At 47.1% G+C, this 19,296-nt stretch overlaps 1 protein-coding gene and 1 long non-coding RNA gene across 3 annotated transcripts in view; one reads left to right on the top strand and one right to left on the bottom strand.

Moving 5' to 3' along the window:
- Nucleotides 1-292: 292 nt before the first annotated feature.
- Nucleotides 293-4,297, bottom strand: LOC137429205 (uncharacterized). 2 transcript variants are annotated; one of them, XR_010984832.1, is made up of 2 exons: nucleotides 4,181-4,297; nucleotides 293-675 (listed from the first exon to the last, which is right to left on the bottom strand). It is a non-coding gene; the product is annotated as an uncharacterized LOC137429205 (long non-coding RNA). The 2 variants fall into 2 exon arrangements; XR_010984831.1 differs by having other exon boundaries at nucleotides 4,177-4,297.
- Nucleotides 4,298-4,462: 165 nt separating this feature from the next.
- SUMO1 (small ubiquitin like modifier 1) overlaps nucleotides 4,463-19,296 on the top strand; it is a 29,470-nt gene continuing 14,636 nt past the window's right edge. Inside the window, exons 1-2 of the mRNA XM_068120279.2 lie at nucleotides 4,463-4,626; nucleotides 5,207-5,281. Of these exons, the coding sequence (XP_067976380.1) occupies nucleotides 4,615-4,626; nucleotides 5,207-5,281 (87 nt within the window). The 5' untranslated portion in view covers nucleotides 4,463-4,614. The remainder of the gene's footprint in view (nucleotides 4,627-5,206; nucleotides 5,282-19,296) is intronic.

Genomic DNA, 19,296 nt, shown 5'->3' on the forward strand with positions numbered 1-19,296 from the left:
GAAAACAAAGCCTCAAGGTAAGAAACAAGGTACTCATCCGCCAAAAACGAGGCATGAAATAACCAACGATTTTTTTACAGGTATGAAAGATGAACACCAAAAATCTTCCTTGGGACACACTATAGGTACACACACCGAAAGATAAATACAGTTTCGACAAAAATACAATTGTGAACAATTACTTAACTTCGAAAGCATGGAGAGCGTGTGCAGCAGTGCCGGATTAACCATTAGGCAGACAAGGCATGTGCCTTAGGGCCAGCCAAAAATTCGGGCCACAAAAATGGACAAGCAGTTTTCGTCAATTTTTATTATTTTAAACAAATTATGCCAGTAATATGTCGGGCAAGTACAATGGTATGCAGCAAATTTTGAAGAACAAGAACAGTTTGGTTGATTACATTCCCTGTGCAGCTCACTCTTTGAACCTAGTTGGTCAGTCCGCGGTGGATTGTTGCATTGACGCGGTTTCATTTTTTGGGTTTTTGCAGGGCCTGTATGCGTTCTTTGTGGCATCCACGCACCGTTGGGGTGTCCTGCAGACCCATGTGGAACAGCAACCTGGGTGCCTTGTTCCGAAACACCCATCGGATACCCGGTGGTCTGCCCGAGCTGATGCCACTGAAGCTCTGTTCCACGGTTACCGCCAGTTCCAGAGTGCTCTCGAAGAGATCTCTGCAGATGAAAATCAGAACAGGGAGACACGAAATGAGGCGGATTCTTTGGCAGAAAAGATGGGCACCATAGAAGTTGCCCTGATGTGTGAACTTTGGAATGATATTTTGCATCGGTTCAACTGCTGCAGCAAGTTGTTGCAAAGTGCCACCATAGAATTAACACCGGCTATTGGTCTGCTGAAGAGTTTGAATGAGTTTTTTCATGCGCGCAGAGAAAACTTTGATTTCTATGAGCAACAAGCATGTGATCGCTGCGGCAACAGCACTTACAAATCCGAAAGTCGGCGAATTCCCAAGCGTAAGAAGCGTGTCAATGATGGAAATGCTACTGATGCCACAGAAGGGATGACGGGCCAACAAAAATTAAAAGTTAACACATTTTATGTCATCATTGACCAACTGCGAAGCGAAGTGCATTGCAGAAATGCATAGAGGCGTATTCTGTAGTGCTGCAGCGGTTTGGCGTTCTGACAGAGTTTGACTCTATGACCGACGAGGATATCAACACTGCTATTACAGGGCTTGTCAGTGTGTATCACAAGGATCTGAATACTGATTTTGCGTCAGAATTCCGTCAGTTCATTTGCTGGTATAAAGACCAACTGCCCTCAAGTTCCCCCTCAACAGGGTGTGCACAGGCACAGCATTAGTTTGTGCTGCTGCACACCACTGGAGTTCATGCAGCCTTTCCAAACACTGCAGTGGCTCTCCGAATATACTTAGCACTGATGGCCACCAATTGCTCAGGAGAACGCTCATTTTCGCAGCTAAAGAGAATCAAAGATGTGAAGCGTTCTACCATGCATCAACAGCGTCTTGGTGCGTTGGCCCTTTTGTGCATTGAAAGTGATTTGCTCCGAGAACTGGACTTCAGTTCCGTAATTGAAGAGTTTGCAGTTGTAAACGCGCGCAAGGTTACAATCTAAGGTCTCGTAAACTGTAAAGCAAAGTGCCAAATCTGTGCGTGTTTTGTCATGCATATATTCATACACTGCAAATTGTATAGACTAAACTACAGACTTGGCATTTAATATGGAATATTTTTTTGGGGGGGTGAACTTACTTTTCAAGATGACTTAGAACCAAATGTTCATTGGAATTATGTTGAAATTATTCTAGATTTTGTTAATGTGACCTTTAAAAGAAACAAAAACCACATTTGACATTTCAAAACAAATAAATTGATCCTTGAAAGTGATGTAAACTGATATCGAACTCAATTCACGGACAGTACTGTGTTAAACTTCTGTGCGTTTTCCAGAAGTATCTCTTTATTTTGCACATTAGCCAAATTTTTTTTAAACAAAAACAAAAGTTAAATTACGACTGGGATTACGGACAGTAAAATTACAGTTCAGTACTTCGTGTAACCCCCACGAGCATTCAGGAGAGCACGTACACGTTGAGGCATGCTGTTCATGAGATTTGCCAAGGTTTGGACAGGAATCGCTTGCCATGCAGTGACAATAGCCTGCTGCAATTCACGCACAGAGGTCGGCTGCTGGTCCAAGTGGTCGATTTGACGCGTTAATTCTGCCCACAAGTTCTCTATCGGATTCATATCCGGGGACATGGCAGGCTACTCCATATGCTCTACACCACGGTCAGCAAGAAAGTGTTGGATCATGCGAGCACGATGAGGCCGTGCATTGTCATCTTGGAAGACAAAGTTTCCTCAAAAGGCTGCACGAGCAAATGGAAGCAATGTTTCTTCCAGAATGGCCCTGTACTTGAACTGGTTCAGGTTTCCATTCAAAACAACCAGGTCAGTTTTGCCCCCTGCATGAAAAGCAGCCCAAACGGTCACCCCAAAACCTCCAGCTTGGACTCTTGGCACTATACAATCTTTGTTGTAGGCTTCATGTACTTGTCTGCGCACTCGGACGCGGCCACCTTGACGATAGACCAGAAATCTAGACTCGTCACTGAAGATCACGTGATTCCAGTGTCCTGGCTGCCATTGACGATGCTCTCTGGCCCACTGCAATCGGCGCTGGCGGTGTTGTCTGGTCAGGCGTGGCTTTCTCAGGGGACGCCTGGCACGATATCCTGCTTGAACCAGTCGTTGGTTGACTAGCCTTCTGGATACAGGCACATTTGTCAGTTGCTGCCACTCAGCCCTAAGCCGATTAGCTGACTTGGTACGGCCATTGCGGACCAACCGGTGCAGCTGGCGATCATCCCTCCTTGTGTTTCTGCGGGGACGTCCTGGCCTCGGTATTGGAGTAGGGACACCCCTCTGAGCATTTCGTTTCAGGATCTTTGACACCTGACCTTGAGTGATGCCATACTGCCGAGCAATAGCACGCTGTTTCATGCCGTAATTTCGTAAAGCCACCACTCCATGACAAACAGCATAGTCGAGTTGACGGACCATCTCCAGAGGAAGCGGCAATAACTTTTGGAGACGTGCAGCAGTTGTTTTCCACGAATACAGAACGCAACAACCCTTGTATACCCGACTGTGAAGCCAATCATCAAATGCACCTGTCCGTACATTTTGCCACGCCACCTGTGATATAATCCTGTTGTTGACTTCTTGCTGCGACAGACAATCAGTGACATGGTTCTTTTAACAAATAAATCACCGAAGTGTAAAAGAAACTCACCAGATTGATATACTGAGTTAAGAAAGTAAACCCAAGTCAAGAAAAAAAAAAAATTCCATATTAAATGCCAAGTCTATAGTTTGAAAGTAGTTTCTTTTCACATTAAATATTTGTCTTTTTTTGTATTAAATATTTTGTTCATGAATCAGGTCATCTTTTGTCTGGGGTCCATTTCCATGAGCCCGAGATCTAATTTAAATTGTTCAGGCCATTCTCTAAAATTTCAAAATGTGCCTTAGGGCCAGCCGAGGCTTAATTCGGCACTGGTGTGCAGCTTCGAAAAACCGTGCCCTCGCCGACAAAGATCTCGCGAGATCTCCGTGTCATGATTTGCTCTGTGTCATCGGTCTTCCATGAGCCAAGGTCATGCATTAAATTTTAAAAACCAAATAAAAATCCCCCATTCAAACAATGTCCCCACATTCGGTGATTCGCTGCATTTCCCAAGAACATATCCCCCGCGAATATCAGGGTCCGACAGCTCTATTGATATTCTCATAGATTTATACACAGTTCTGCACATGGACAAGATGTGGCGCTGTTTTTTTGTTTTTTTTTTGTTTTTTTTAATTATTACTATAACTAAATAATGTGAAACTTTTTGCACTGACGAGTTTTGAATTCTTAAGCAATATTAAAACATCTTCTCCAGGAGCAAAACTCCAGGTAAATACCATAGGTGGGTCACAAAGGTAAACTAGAAGTAGAAGGTATCCCATCGGTTTTGTATCCCATCGATAGGCTGGATCTGGATTCGGACTTGAACCAAAATCTAATCAGCTTGGTCTCATCTACCCAACTCATCCACCAAGTTTTGGCAAAACTCGTCCACAACTTTTCCAGATATCTCTGCGACTCGTGCGATCCAAACGGGTTGTCCATCTCCGTACCTGCCTTTGACTGCGGGCTCCAGCTCTATTGCATTTTATCTGCACATTCGACGAGTCGACGGACAGTTCTTCGAAAGCCCTTGTATTGTTTCCGGCGTTATCACTGCCCTCGCTGCTTGGAATCCCGGAAGTGACGATCACGGGAAATATGACGTCATCCAATACGGTTATTAACGTTTAATTTTCAATCAACATGATAGATATTTCGTTTTACCCGATCGACAAACGCTATTGTGAATCAAAATCGATATTAAACGATATAAGGAACGAAAACGCTGTTTTATGTAGTTTCGGAGTTGTTGTTCCGCCCCAGTTTAGCTATCCGAGTGCACCGCCTGGGCCTTGTGGCGCTTTGTGTGGCCTTTCTCGACGTACGTTCGGCTGTGTGGATCGGGGGAACGAGCACCGCGCGGCCTACGGAGGCCGTTAACCACGGGAATGTCCGACCAGGTACGTACGGACGCACGAAAGGTCCGGCGGGGCCCGGGACGTGCTGCGGACATGTGTTTACTGAGTCTTCCCCGATACTGAAGTGTTTGCGGTGAAGGTGGTGGAGTGGAAGAATTTGATAAATACTGTACCCTTGGTACTCGTGGCGGCGTCGGTTCATTAACCCGGGTAACCGGGCTAACCGCATTTTCCGAGTTACCGGGCGGTTGTGGTGGACTTTATTGGTTTACCTGTACAAATCAAATGCGTGGTTGCATTTCTTCACGGGATCTTGGACTTAATAAAAATAAAAATTCTCGTATATTTGCTTCAAACTCCATTAATCATGTCCCCACGTGTTCCGGCAACATTTTGTCTTTTTGCCTGAAAGTCAGACAGCTGGTTATGTTTTTGTCACCTGGTCGTCGGCCGTTTATTTGATTTGAATTTCATATTTGTTCGACTTTTCGCGGTATATTCGGTGTTTGGTGACCGTGAATGGACATCTCTCGACGTGTTTGGATCGCATTTGTGTGTTATTTTATTTTCAACGTGGAAGTTGTTTTTTAAGTGAATAAAGGTCCAACCGTCCTTTCAACAGGAGAGCAAGCCTGGCCCGGATGCAGAGAAAAAGGAAGGAGGTGGAGAATACATAAAGCTGAAGGTGATCGGACAGGTAGGTTTGGACTCTGATCGGAGTTAAAAAGTGCGCATGGGGGGTTGTGGGGGGAAGGGGAGGGTGGTCTGTCTGTGGGAGGTGTGGTCGTCATGGTGATGGGATCACTTGTTGAACATGATAAACTTTGAGCATCTTTTCCAGTCCAAACTTTGTGATTGTAAACTTGCGGAATTTGAATTGCTTGATTGCAGCACCTAAGAGCATTTCAAGGACGTGGAATCGAACGAACCAAAAGGGAATGCAGCACAGCACCAGGAGAACTTGCCCTTCCCTCTCCCCCGTCCCCAATCCCTCGGCAGAACCATCCCTCAGGGGAGTAGGATACAGCTATAGGAGCAGGTGTGGGAGCAGTTGCAGCTGATATCCAAGAAAGGTCCAAGCCATTACTGACAGAATCTAGAAAGCAGAGATCCCTTCCACATGCGTTCACTGAATTGGAGCGCACCATCGTCGATCGAAAGCCGCGTGATGTTGCAATTACCGACGTCGTGCCCAATGCATCAGTTTTTCCGTTTCTTTAGCTGTGTAAAATATATTTTCTCTAATCTGGAATACAACGGTGTACAAGGCATCATGGTTCGTACAAAAGTTGAAATCCAGGCTACACAACTGGATTGGATATCGGATTAAAATTCAATTACGAGACGAGTGCAGTCAATGTCTTGAGAATGGGTGGGGGTTGCGAAAGCTTTGTGTTGGTTGTGGCGGTGGTGAACGGTTTGGGAGTGGAGTTAAGGTTGGAATTGGTGATGTCGTAAATCCAAAAAATGTGGAAATTGACTCGGCCATCAATGACGGAAACTCAGAGCGGCTTATTGAACTCCTAAACTCTGTTGAAGAAAGCAATGAAAAATGCAGAGTGGTTTTAGGAGATTAGCAAAGAGTCTGTCAGGTTAATTCCTCCATTACTACTTATTACTATGACAATATTATTACTATGACTGTTTATGATTTGTTTTATCGACTTGTAATTCCAGATTCAATCAATCAGGCAGCACGATACGATGAACATTTATGGAGAGAGAATTTAGTCTTCATCCTTCATCCCGCCCCCCCCCCCCCCCCCCCAAACCCATAGGGGCTATGGTTTTCTGGGAGTATGATTTGTTTTTGTTTTTTTCCTTTTGGCAAGGCATCATGAGACTCAGTATGTCTGTTGAAATTAAATGCTAGTAATGTTTATATTTAAACGAGTATAAAAGCCCATCAAAAATGAGGTCTGAGGCCTTCACCTAGCGTCAAGTGTGCTTATATCTTTATTAGAGATCCGACAGACCTAAATCGACACTTGTTTTACTCTGCGCGCATTGCACATCACGTTCAGCAATTTCACCTTCCTGTGCCATGCATTTGTTTTTTTGTTTTTTTTAAACTCTGCTGTACACCGACCTTGAGGCTCAGTTTTTTTTTTTTTTTTTTTTTTTTTTTTTTTTTGGGTTCCCACTGATGATGTACCATATCCTGGTACATCATCAGTGGTGCTGTGCTGCATTCCCTTCAGATGTACCATATGATTGTACCATATCCTGATGCTGTGTGGATTCTGCTTCCCCGCTGATGGACTTCTGGTAGCTTGTAACTGTTGCTGCATTTTGGCCTGAGGAAGAAATGCTGAAATCTATCTATCTGGGGTCTTCCCAACATCTTTCTCGGGCCAGGAGTTAGGCCTAGGAGTTAGGGATCTTTGTTACTTTCACATTTTTTTCTACTTTTTCACATTACACTCTATTCATTTTAATTTTTTCTTTTTCTTTATTTCTCTATTTCTGTGTGTGTCTGTCTTCGGAGAAGTGAATTCCTGCAGAATTTTTTTTCTTTTCTGGAAGGTTCACTTGGCTGCGCCTGGATGGGTTTGAGGGTAGTGGATTAGCGGCTGAAACCCGAATCCTATCCAGGTTCCTCTTGATGACTCGATCTTTGCTCTTTACTTTTATTTATTTTTTATTTTTTAGTTCCTTCTGATGACTCCAATGCAGTGTTTGGTTTTCCATTTCATTTGCAAGCCACCATCTGCAATTCCAGTTTGAAGAGGCGTAATGACTTTTATGGAAAATGTTTTTCGAATTTTTATCCTCAAAAATAGACAGTAGTGAATACACAGTCATATGCACTACCAGTCAAAAGTTTAGGTACTTTAATGATGTGCTTAAACTTTTGTGTGTGTGTGTGTGTGTGTGTGTGTGTGTGTGTGTGTGTGTGTGTGTGTGTGTGTGTGTGTGTGTGTGTGTGTGTGTGTGTGTGTGTGTGTGTGTGTGTGTGTGTGTGTGTGTGTGTGTGTGTGTGTGTGTGTTTACTGATGTAATTCCTAAAAAGCTATTTTATGGTACGGTTGCAGGTGAAATAATTAGGACTGTGAGAGCAACCACACATAGCTCTGAACTTGTCAATAGATTAAAACAACTAGTCAGACGTATGTTAGCACAGGGAGCAACAGTTCGTAGATTAAAACAAGTTTTCTTGAATATCACAAAACGACACCAAATCGAATTGGTAAAATACAATACGAATAGTAAAAATATTATTCATGAGATCTTTATGTAAATACAGTACAATATAATAATTAAATATACTACAAATCAATGTTGCTAGGAATCAGTGGTTGCTAGGATACGGCAGCATGCCAAAAACCATTATAGGTGACGGTTTGGACATTCGAAATACAGTTTGATCGAGTGGCAGGTGGTTTTGTCGTGCTGGTTGGTAGATGTGGTTTATTTAAGGTATGATGTGCATGATTTAATGACATTATCATATTATGGAATGAAAGGAAAGTTATAAATATATGATAATACATTAAATCCTATAGCGAGTAAAGTTGGAATAAATGATGTTGCAGTAATGGGTTGATTGACTGCCTGGACGCAACTGAGGTTGTGGATCGACTGATGTACCATCTATTGATGTGGATCCATGATGAGGTTGTGGATCCGCTGTTTGGAGAGGTCCTGGACTGAAATGATCGAAACCTCGAGGAAGACCGGTGCCCAGCTGATGATCCGTGCAGTCGGGAAACTGGTCAATTGCTTACAGGTTAAGGTTCTTGCTTTAGGTCGATGAACTATGTTTTGAGGTTTACAATTTAAATAAAGTTGAATATGGGATGTTGTGAAATTAACATCATTTACAGCAATCCTTAAAATTATTTATATTTAAGTTTAGGAACAACCGATACTGTACAATTAATTAAATGCATTTTTAAATAAGAATTGAAAAAGAGAAATAAGAATTGAAAATCATCAGAGATATAATTGTGAGAAAAAAAAAAGGTGTGTGTGTGTGTGTGTGTGTGTGTGTGTGTGTGTGTGTGTGTGTGTGTGTGTGTGTGTGTGTGTGTGTGTGTGTGTGTGTGTGTGTGTGTGTGTGTGTGTGTGTGTGTGTGTGTGTGTGTGTGTGTGTGTGTGTGTGTGTGTGTGTGTGTGTGTGTGTGTGTGTGTGTGTGTGTGTACTAGCTGGGCTCGGCAGCGTCGTTACTGAGGAACGGGCTTATTTTAGCTGAGGATAATGACTGTACCTAAGTTGCTGTGTTGTCATGAGTTCCCACCAATCATAATACAAACAATTATTTTGCACAAATATATTTGTTGTGTTTGTGATATTACATTTTTATAGGCAATTTAGGTTGAATGTTTTTTTGTTTTTTTTTCAAGAAAGAACCCCCTCAACACACATAGGGGAGGGGTGGGTGCAGACTGGAAGTTTGGGACGATTACACCTCACCACCAAGTAATTTAAAACACCTCACAGCCATAAAACACGTAATAAAAACACCTCACCATCACGAAATTGAAAACACCTTACACCCATAAAACACGTAATAAAAACACCTCACCACCGCGAAATTGAAAACACCTCACAGGCATAAAACACGTAATAAAAACACCTCACAGCCACAAAATTAAAAACAACTCACCACCACGTCATTTAAAAACACCTCACCACCACGTAATTCAAAACACCTCACCACCACGTAATTCAAAACACCTCATCACCACGTAATTATAAATCCCTCACCACCACGTAATTATAAATCCCTCACCACCACGTAATTCAAAACACCTCACCACCATGTGATTTAAAAACACCTCACCACCACGTGATTCAAAACCACCACAACGTTATTAAAAACACTTCACAACCACGGAAACAAAAGTTTGAGGGAGTCGTTAAGTGACAACACAGACACTGCCCAGATGTGTAGATATATAGATAAATAAAATTTTCCTGGGAAAACCACATTTCAAATCTGGCCTCCAAAGCCAGTCGCCGACTGGGCATCCTCCGTCGTGCGAAGTCCTTCCTTGGCACACCTGACCTCCTCACCACATACAAGGCTTTCATCCGCAGCTCAATGGAATACTGCTCTCCCCTCTGTGCTGGTGCTCCTGCCTCACACCTAGCTCGTCTTCACGCTGTTGAAACCAAAGCATTCAGAATCATTGGAATCTCCCGCGATGAAGCTAACTCCAAGGGCCTCTCACTCACTCACCGCAGGCAGGTTGGTGGTCTTTTCGTCTTCTACCGACTCCTCTCTGGCCTTGCCCCCCCAGCTCTCTCTGGGCTCTGTCCCACAAATATTCCTACAGGTCGCACAAGATCTGCCTGCAACCCTCTTATGGTTAAACTGCCAAAATCAAGACTCTCTGCTCACCTTCACTCTTTCATGCCTCTTTTCTCCCACCTCTGGAACAAACTCCCTCGCTCTCTTCAATCCCACTCCACCCTCCAGGTCTTTAAAACAGCTGTTCACCACCATCTCTTATCTTCCCCCATCCAAAACCTTGATCTTTTCTACCCCCGCTAATTTCCCAATTCCACTTTTTTGAAATACCAACTTCTGTCCTGGAAGTCCTTGGTGTCCTTGTGTTTTATACTTCTCCACCCCCCCCCCCTTCCCACGCCTCCTCCCCCCTTCCCACGCCTCCTCCCCCCAAGCCCTCTCCCTCCCACACATCTCCCTGCTCTCAAATGTTGTGTGCTCTCAAGTGTTTGTGTGCTTCCCCTTCTCTCCCCATCTTGTCTTCCGCTCCCTCTTTTTATATATTTTGTTTGTCTGGTTGATTTGTTTGTGAAGTAAATGACAGCTCTTTCACGAGCCTCGATTCAGTATCCAAAAAAAAAAAAAAAAACTGTACCCGAGTTGCCGTTTTGTCATGGTTTAAACCAATCATAATTCAAACAATTATTTTGCACAAATGTATTTGTAATATTCGTGATATCACATTTTATAAACAATTGAAGTTGAAAAAGTTGGAAAAAAAACTTCCGCAAAAAAATTCAAAAAAAAAATTTGGAATTTTTTTCGAAAAGAATACCCTTAGGACATACCGACGGGAGAGATATGTGCATACCAGAAGTTTGATGCGATTTCACAAAAGTTTTAGAAAGTAGTTCAGTGACGAGGCAACACAACACAGACACTGCACATATCTATATATATATATATATATATATATATATATATATATATATATATATATATATATATATATATATATATATATATATATATATATATATATATATATATATATATATATATAGATAGATACTTGTCTCACCCCTTCATTGTTCCTTTTTGGTTAAAAATTATCCATGTAAAGTTTTGTGACGATTGAACTTTAGTAAAAGGTGCCCCAACAACACCAAATTTTCACCCCCTTCAAAACGGGAATTCCCGTTTTTCCCAGTAGCGCTGTTTTTACTCTGTGCAATGCAGTAAATTTCGAAGTACTGTAATGAATTCGGGGTAGACAAATATCTAGATCCAGGTAGATCTGCATCGGTAGGTACTCTACTGTCGTGATAGGGAATCTACCTGTAATAAGTTCTATGTTTGGTCATATGTCGGAATCAGTTGTATCTTTGTCCCCGCCACGAGGGGGCGGGGCATGCTAATTAGTACAGGGATTATTGGTAAAAATCCCTCCTGTGTCGTTCCCTCTGTGAGCTACCCAGTGTCCCTTATGGCAACGCACTCATATACATTAGATAGATCCAGTCGTGCACACATTAATTCATTCCCCTCCGCCACAATAAGACTTACAGGAAGAACAGGCATGAAGCCAGATCGGGGCACCGCTGATGGGGCCGCAGCCAGCCACATCACCAGCTTGCATAGCAACAAACATCGTGCAAGGCAGGCTGTAGCCATGCCCAGGAGAATGTGTGATTGGTTGGGTAAGAAGCTGGCCACTGATTGGTGAAAGGAAGGTGGAAGGAAGCGGCACACTGGCCACCGACCGTTGACACCTCGGACAATCAGTGCGGAAGGCGCAAACACTCGGCCAATCAGTGCAGAAGGCGCAAAACCACTACTTAAAAGCAGGTCGCTGATTAGAGGGCAAGGGTCGGTGACGTCAGAAGGCGGGAAAGACCACTAAGAAGTGAGGGACTGGTTGGTAGAGGAAGAGAGCTGACGTCACACCGCGGGTGACAAAACGACTCACTCGCGGGCATTCTGGGTCATCTTCCCTGGGTTCTTCGCGGCTCTTGGTGCTTGGGCTTGGTCTTGTCTTGGTGCTTGGTCTTGTATTGGTGCTTGGGCTTGGTCTTGGTCTTGTCTTGGTGCTTGGAGCGAGGCTTGGTGCTACGAGCATGTGGGACCTCGCGTGTGACTGATGAGCGGGCGAGCAAGGCGTGCCGCTGAGCAGACGAGAGCGGGTGGCTCGGGGCCTGGCAGCGGGCGAGCGGGGGCACATCGAGGCCTATTTTCGCGCCAACCGGAGCCGTGCCCAGACTGCACGCTTGGGTCCCGAACACCGGAGCCTGGACGATTCCTGACAACGCTACACTGCCAGACAGATAAGCTCGCACCCACAAACGCGCACACAACGGTTTTTTTAAATTTAATTCATTCCCCTGTGCTGTTGTTGCAGTGAGGTGTGCAGGATCCCAATTTAGAATTGGCTTTTATCGTCGCGTTTCCTTGTATCGGGTTCCGCATAATAAATTGGTTATTTTTGTACATTTTAACCCGGATTCCCGTGTGAGTTCATTTCTTGCAGGATCGGAGTTGCCGGTGAGATCGCGCCAGGTAAGAGCTCGCCGCTTCTTCCTCTTCCTTCTTCCTCCTGTGCTTGTATAGTCAAAATCCGTAATTAATCGTCCCCTCCATTAAAGTTCGTTTGACGGTATTAACCAAGGGCATTCGCGCGACAGTACCTTTCTTCAACTTCAATTCCTTTCCGATACATCATTTTCGCTCGAGAGAAAATGAGAATTCCCGTTTTATTGGGGTGAAAAAGTTTTAGGTTGTTGGGGCACCCCTAAACGAACCCTAAAAAATTTTTTTTTAAACTTGTCGTGGAATGTTTTTTCTTTGAGTGGAGCATAATGACGGGATGAGACAATAAAATTTACAACTTTCATTTTTGTGGACCACCCTAATTTCTCATGAACTGCGAGCATGACAGTTATAAAACCCATCTTTCACCAGCCACGCACAAAGTAGCTGGACATGCGCAAAAAAACATCTTCTACGAGCAACGAGTTAAGACTTACAGGCTTACAGGTTAAGGCTTTGGTTTTTCACAGCTTTCGTGGCCAAGCGAGCTTCGTGGGATATCCTGTCATTCACACTGTAAACATTGCTTCTCAGGATATTCCATCATTCACACTGAATAGCTTCACGTGATATCCCACCGGTCATATGGTAAGCATTGCTTTGCGGCATGCTTCACGTGATATCCTGCCGTTCACACGGTAAGCATGGTTCGTGTGAAAACCAATCATTCACACTGTAAACATTGGGTAAACATCTATTTGCGGGATATCCCGTCATTCACACTGAATAGCTTCACGTGATATCCCGTGATATCCACATGGTGGTCACACGGTAAACATTGCTTTGTGGCATGCTTCGCGTGATAACCCATCATTCACGCGGTAAACATTGGGTCAACATTGCTTCGCGGGATATCCCGTCATTCACACTGTGAACAGCTTTGCGGGATATTCCACCAGCTACACGTCACATCATCCTGCGAGTTACTGTACAGAATGAAAACACTCCACCGTATCTATTAGTGCAACTAGCTGTCTCCCTTTCTCCCTTTCTCCCTTTTCCCCATTGAAACAATGGCACAGCATGCGTCACAGATTTTTCCTTGACATTCGCAGATTTTGCCTCGCTATTCATGGATTTTCGTGATTCGGGAACCAATCTCCCCTTTTTCCATTGAAGCAATGCCCCACAATTTGCGGTTTAGCAATTCGCGGAACTTTCCAGGAACGTATCCCCCGCGAATAGTGGTGTACGACAGTGTGTGTATATTTATATTGTTACGGGTTCGGGGGCTACTACAAGGGGGTTAGCTGCCGTTACCTCCTGAACTTACCGGACCTGATGCTGCTGCGCACAAATAACTTTGTACTTCGGCATGTTGCGAACCAGCAACTACGAACGCCAATTGGTCCGTCGTCTAACTCCGCTTACCTGTACCACGTGACGGTTTCAATCAGGGAATGTACCGCACCCACCGGTGGTGTACCACTTTCTTTTGTTCCTGGATGGAAATCTAGACGGCCGAGCAACCGTTGGTACCCGTCGGGCTAATGCCAATTTCGTTACGGCCTATCGCTACTCTGGGTGTGAGCCATGGCGGATCAATGGAAGAAAAGACATTCACGGACAGAGAGAAAAGGAAACGTTTAACGATTTGATTTGTTTACAAATATTTACAGTGCAACTTATCGATAGGAAAGAAAAAGGGACGAGAAGCAGAAACTTGGCTTGTTCTACGCCTTATTACAATCACTACGAATAAACACAACAAGGCGCCAGCACACATTCACTGGGAAGGGGGAGGGGAAAACGAACATTGGGAACCTGTTGCAAAATGGTTACAAGGTTACCCAATGCTTCTCCTCGCAACGCCTTTTGTCCCGACCCCACCCACGAACACCAGGCCGGCAAATGGCAGTCCCCAACATGAGCAGCCCGAGCAGGCAATAGCGATCCCAGCACAAACGCGAACAGGTGAGAAGCGTCGGGAACCGTGCAGAGTGAGTGCGCCGGGAACCGTGCAGAGTGAGTGCGCCGGGAACCGTGCAGAGTGAGTGCGCCGGGAACCGTGCAGAGTGAGTGCGACGGGAACCGTGCAGAGTGAGTGCGACGGGAACCGTGCAGAGTGAGTGCGACGGGAACCGTGCAGAGTGAGTGCGCCGGGAACCGTGCAGAGTGAGTGCGCCGGGAACCGTGCAGAGTGAGTGCGCCGGGAACCGTGCAGAGTGAGTGCGCCGGGAACCGTGCAGAGTGAGTGCGCCGGGAACCGTGCAGAGTGAGTGCGCCGGGAACCGTGCAGAGTGAGTGCGCCGGGAACCGTGCAGAGTGCGTGCGCCGGGAACCGTGCAGAGTGCGTGCGCCGGGAACCGTGCAGAGTGCGTGCTCCGGGAACCGTGCAGAGTGCGTGCGCCGGGAACCGTGCAGAGTGCGTGCGCCGGGAACCGTGCAGAGTGCGTGCGCCGGGAACCGTGCAGAGTGCGTGCGCCGGGAACCGTGCAGAGTGCGTGCGCCGGGAGCCGTGCAGAGTGCGTGCGCCGGGAGCCGTGCAGAGTGCGTGCGCCGGGAACCGTGCAGAGTGCGTGCGCCGGGAACCGTGCAGAGTGCGTGCGCCGGGAACCGTGCAGAGTGCGTGCGCCGGGAACCGTGCAGAGTGAGTGCGCCGGGAACCGTGCAGGGAAGAATGCCAGGGACATGTGGAGTAAGCTCGTCGTGATCTTGTGCCGGGTAAAGAGTATGTCGTGGCCTCGTGCAGAAAGTAAGTGTCGTGCACACGTGCACCGAGAGGGAGTCCGGCAGCCATCAGAGAGCAATGAACACGTGCAAAACGAGCAAAGTCCAAGGCCTTTTTGTCGTGTCCATGTGCAGCGAGAGGGAGCGGGGAGAGTCCGGCCAAGAGAGAGAAAAACACGTGTCGAGGCCTGTGAGAGGATCCGGCCTAGAGAGGAGCACACGTGTACTGCTGACAAAGTCCAAAACAGTCAATCCAAACTCGTGTGCATCCAACAAGGTCCAATCCGAAACAGAGAGTCTCCAAACACGTGTGGAATGGCCTTTTGTCCACCCTCACCGAGGGTGGTGGGGGGTTGGGGGGGGGGGGTGATGTGTCCAAGGGTATCCTGCCTCCCGATTGGTGGAGCCCGTAACCCCGCTTCCATTAGCTCTCTCGAAGGAACACGGGCCCTGATTGGTGCATATCCCTTATGAGATTCATTCATTCATTCCTTATGAGAGAGGACCTGTCTTTCCCTTCCCCAACGCATAACATGCTAACCCGAAATAAGGGAAAGGGACTAAGATAATGGGGGGGGGGGGGGGGGGGTTAATCCCCCTTTTATTTTCACTGGCCGTCTCCGATCCTGAAGCTACCCCGCTCCACAAGGCAGGGGTGCAACCCCGTTCGAGACCACGGACAAGATGTTATTTTGCCGAGCGGATTAGCTGCCCGCGGCTCGAACCTTTAGTAGTACTAAACCCGATCCTAAACGTTGGCCAAATCGTGCCACAGGTGTTCAATGGGGAAATCACAAAGACGACCGGACGAGCATGAAGAAGAAGACGAAGGTAGGAAATAACAGGATTTTATTACTAATTATATACAAGTCAAAGAAACCAAGGAGGAGGAAAGAAACGAAACGAAAATAATGACAGAAGGAGAAGACACAGTGCAATACGAGCTTATCTATTCAGGCTTACTTATACCCCAGGGACAAGACACACAAAACAAACTCACGTACACAAAAGGATGGAATGGCAGGAATGGGTGGAGGGATGAGAAGGTTCAGGTCCGTGCAAACGCCAGGGTTGGAGGTGACAGCTCCGACTCCTCGCACTCTGGTTCACAGAACGGGCGACAGGGAGATCCGAAGACCGCGGCACGTCGAGGTTCGCGTGCCCGCACTGGTTGTTCTTCCGAGTGCTGGTTGGTATCGCGAGCAGGGCGTGCCGATTCTCATTCGCTTTCCTCTCCAGAACTCGCTCTCTCCTCCTCAACTGAACTCTCTCAACTGGGCTCCGGTGGACTGCGGTGGGCTCCTCACTCATCTGGACTCCGGTGGACTCAGCTGCGGTGGATTCAACTGCGGTGGATTCAGCTGCGGTGGACTCCTCACTCATCTCGACTCCAACTGGACTCGCAGCTCCTCCTCAACTGGACTGAGGTGGGGGCTCCGCGTGACGGGTTATATAACCACGCCCTAGAATCTTCTTGAACCTCCCCGAAGTTTCTTTCCTCCGCCCTCTCAGGCCAAACCCCTCATGCTTGGTTGGTTGATCGGGGGCTGGCTCACTCCTCCTTCTCATGACGAGGTGGAGACACGCCTTTCTTCTCCGAGCTGACCGCGTGCGTAATGGAGTTTGGGGTGAAGAAAACCGCCCAATGCACTGGCACTTCGAAGAGATGATTGGGGGAAACTTGAAAAGGGAACTATCTTATGTCATTTGGTACAATGCAGAGTCAAGTAGTGGGAAACAGAGCCTTAAACTAACATAGAATAAGAAATAACTATAGAGAGGTCTATGATGGCCTACGTGCTTGTACATGGACAAGCTAAGGGGACGACCTTTGACCTTTACACACAAAACGGAGGTATTTACAAGAATTACTACTGGAGGGTCATATTGACAAACAAAGGATTCTCAAATCCGCAACAATCTCTATATATAAAGGAGGTGTGTGTGTGTGTGTGTGTGTGTGTGTGTGTGTGTGTGTGTGTGTGTGTGTGTGTGTGTGTGTGTGTGTGTGTGTGTGTGTGTGTGTGTGTGTGTGTGTGTGTGTGTGTGTGTGTGTGTGTGTGTGTGTGTGTGTGTGTGTGTGTGTGTGTGTGTGTGTGTGTGTGTGTGTGTGTGTCCGCTTATAACTCAAGAACGACACATCGGAGAAAAGTTTTAGACACAGATTCGGAATCAGCATAAAATCCTGGTGGTTATAGGCTGCTCTGTATTTTAATATCAATGGTTTAAAAAACCGCGCCAGCTGCAATTCCATGGTGTAGTTTGTGGCGGCGCTATTGCCCCTTTCCGATCCCGCGGTTGCGCGTACGTACAGTATACTGTACGTACATATTTATATATTTTTAATGTGCTTTTTATTGTATTTTAAATTGTTTTTTAGCTTCTTTTATTGTTAATTTATGTACTATTGTATTTATTTTAAAATATATTTTTAAGGAAAACAAATGTTTTCACGTCCGTAGGAGTGACGTAAAGTCGCACATATGACAAAATGCGCGCCATTTTTTCGTGCCAAGAACGAATAAACGCTTTTTTTTTTTAGTTGAGATTTTATTCGAATTCGAATTCCATTAAATTTCAACTGTTGGAAACAATAATTATTTCAACTGTTGGAAATTGAAATAATTATTGTTTCCAACAGTTGAAATTTAATGGAATTCGAATTCGAATGACGTCATCAGCGTATTTCGGAACGTTCATTTTTCAACTTCATATTCGGAATCAGTACGTCCCAGAGAAACTACAGCACACCTTAAATGTTTAACAAACCTTCGGCTTTTAATATTATGACGTCATCAGCGTATTTCGTAACGTTAGTTTTTCAACTTTGACGACGATGACTTCCGACTTCCGGGTTCGGAATGCGGGACCAATGCCATTTGACAGGGAATAAAAAATAAATGCGACATTCAATTGACGACAATGACTTCCGACTTGACTCCCCCCTCCACCTCCCCCTCCCCCTTTCTCCCTCCCCCTCCCCCTCCGCTCCCCCTCCCTTCCTCCCATGCTCCTCCCTTTCCCCCCTACCTCCTCCCCTCCCCCCTCCCCTCCCCCTCCCCTCCTCCCCTTCTCCCCTTCTCCCCTTCTCCCCTCCCCCTCCCCCCTCCCCTTCCTCCCTCCCTCCTCCCCTCCCCCCTTGCTCCTCCCCCTCCCCCTCCCATCCCTCTCCCTCCCCCTCCCCACCCCACTCTTCTCTCCTCTCCTCCTCCCCTCCCCCTCCCCCCTCTTCTCCCCTCCCCACCCCACTCTTCTCTCCTCTCCTCCTCCCCTCCCCCTCCCCCCTCTTCTCCCCTCCCCCCCTCTTCTCCCCTCCCCCCCTCTTCTCCCCTCCCCCCCTCTTCTCCCCTCCCCCCCTCTTCTCCCCTCCCCCCCCTCTTCTCCCCTCCCCCCCTCTTCTCCCCTCTCCCCCTCTTCTCCCCTCCCCCCCCTCTTCTCCCCTCCCCACCCTCTCCTCCCCTCCCCCCCCCCGTTCCCCTCTCCTCCCCTCCCCCCCCGTTCCCCTCTCCTCCCCTCCCCCCCCGTTCCCCTCTCCTCCCCTCCCCCCCCGTTCCCCTCTCCTCCCCTCCCCCCCCGTTCCCCTCTCCTCCCCTCCCCCCCCTGTTCCCCTCTCCTCCCCTCCCCCCCCGTTCCCCTCTCCTCCCCTCCCCCCCCCGTTCCCCTCTCCTCCCCTCCCCCCCAGTTCCCCTCTCCTCCCCTCCCCCCCCCCCCCGTTCCCCTCTCCTCCCCTCCCCCCCCCGTTCCCCTCTCCTCCCCTCCCCCCCCCCGTTCCCCTCCCCTCTCCTCCCCTCCCCCCCCGTTCCCCTCCCCTCTCCTCCCCTCCCCCCCCCCGTTCCCCTCCCCTCTCCTCCCCTCCCCCCCCGTTCCCCTCTCCTCCCCTCCCCTCCCCTTCCCCCTCCCCTCCCTTCCCCCGCCCGGCAATGCCGGGTACTTCCCATGGCCAGCTGTACGTGGGCTGCTCAAGGGTTGGAAAACCAAGCACTCTTTATGTCTTGGCACCAAGTAAGAAAACCAGAAATGTTGTATACCAAGAGGTTTTGAGAATTTGACAATTGACAAAACGTCATGTAGGAAATGTACTGTGATATTGCTCTAAAATATACATGTTCTTTTCATCATATATTTGTCTTATTCTTATTCAACCCGGGCGAAGCCGGATACCTCAGCTAGTATATATATATGAATGATCGTTTTAAGGCCATTTTCCCTGCTAGAGTGGGGGTTAGCCTTGCGGGCCCCCATGACAATCATGGTTCCCTGTTTGAGGCAACGTTTTATG

The sequence above is a fragment of the Myxine glutinosa genome, chromosome 6 (assembly GCF_964187855.1).
Source record: "Myxine glutinosa chromosome 6, kmMyxGlut1.1, whole genome shotgun sequence".
In the NCBI taxonomy this organism is placed as follows: domain Eukaryota; kingdom Metazoa; phylum Chordata; class Myxini; order Myxiniformes; family Myxinidae; genus Myxine; species Myxine glutinosa.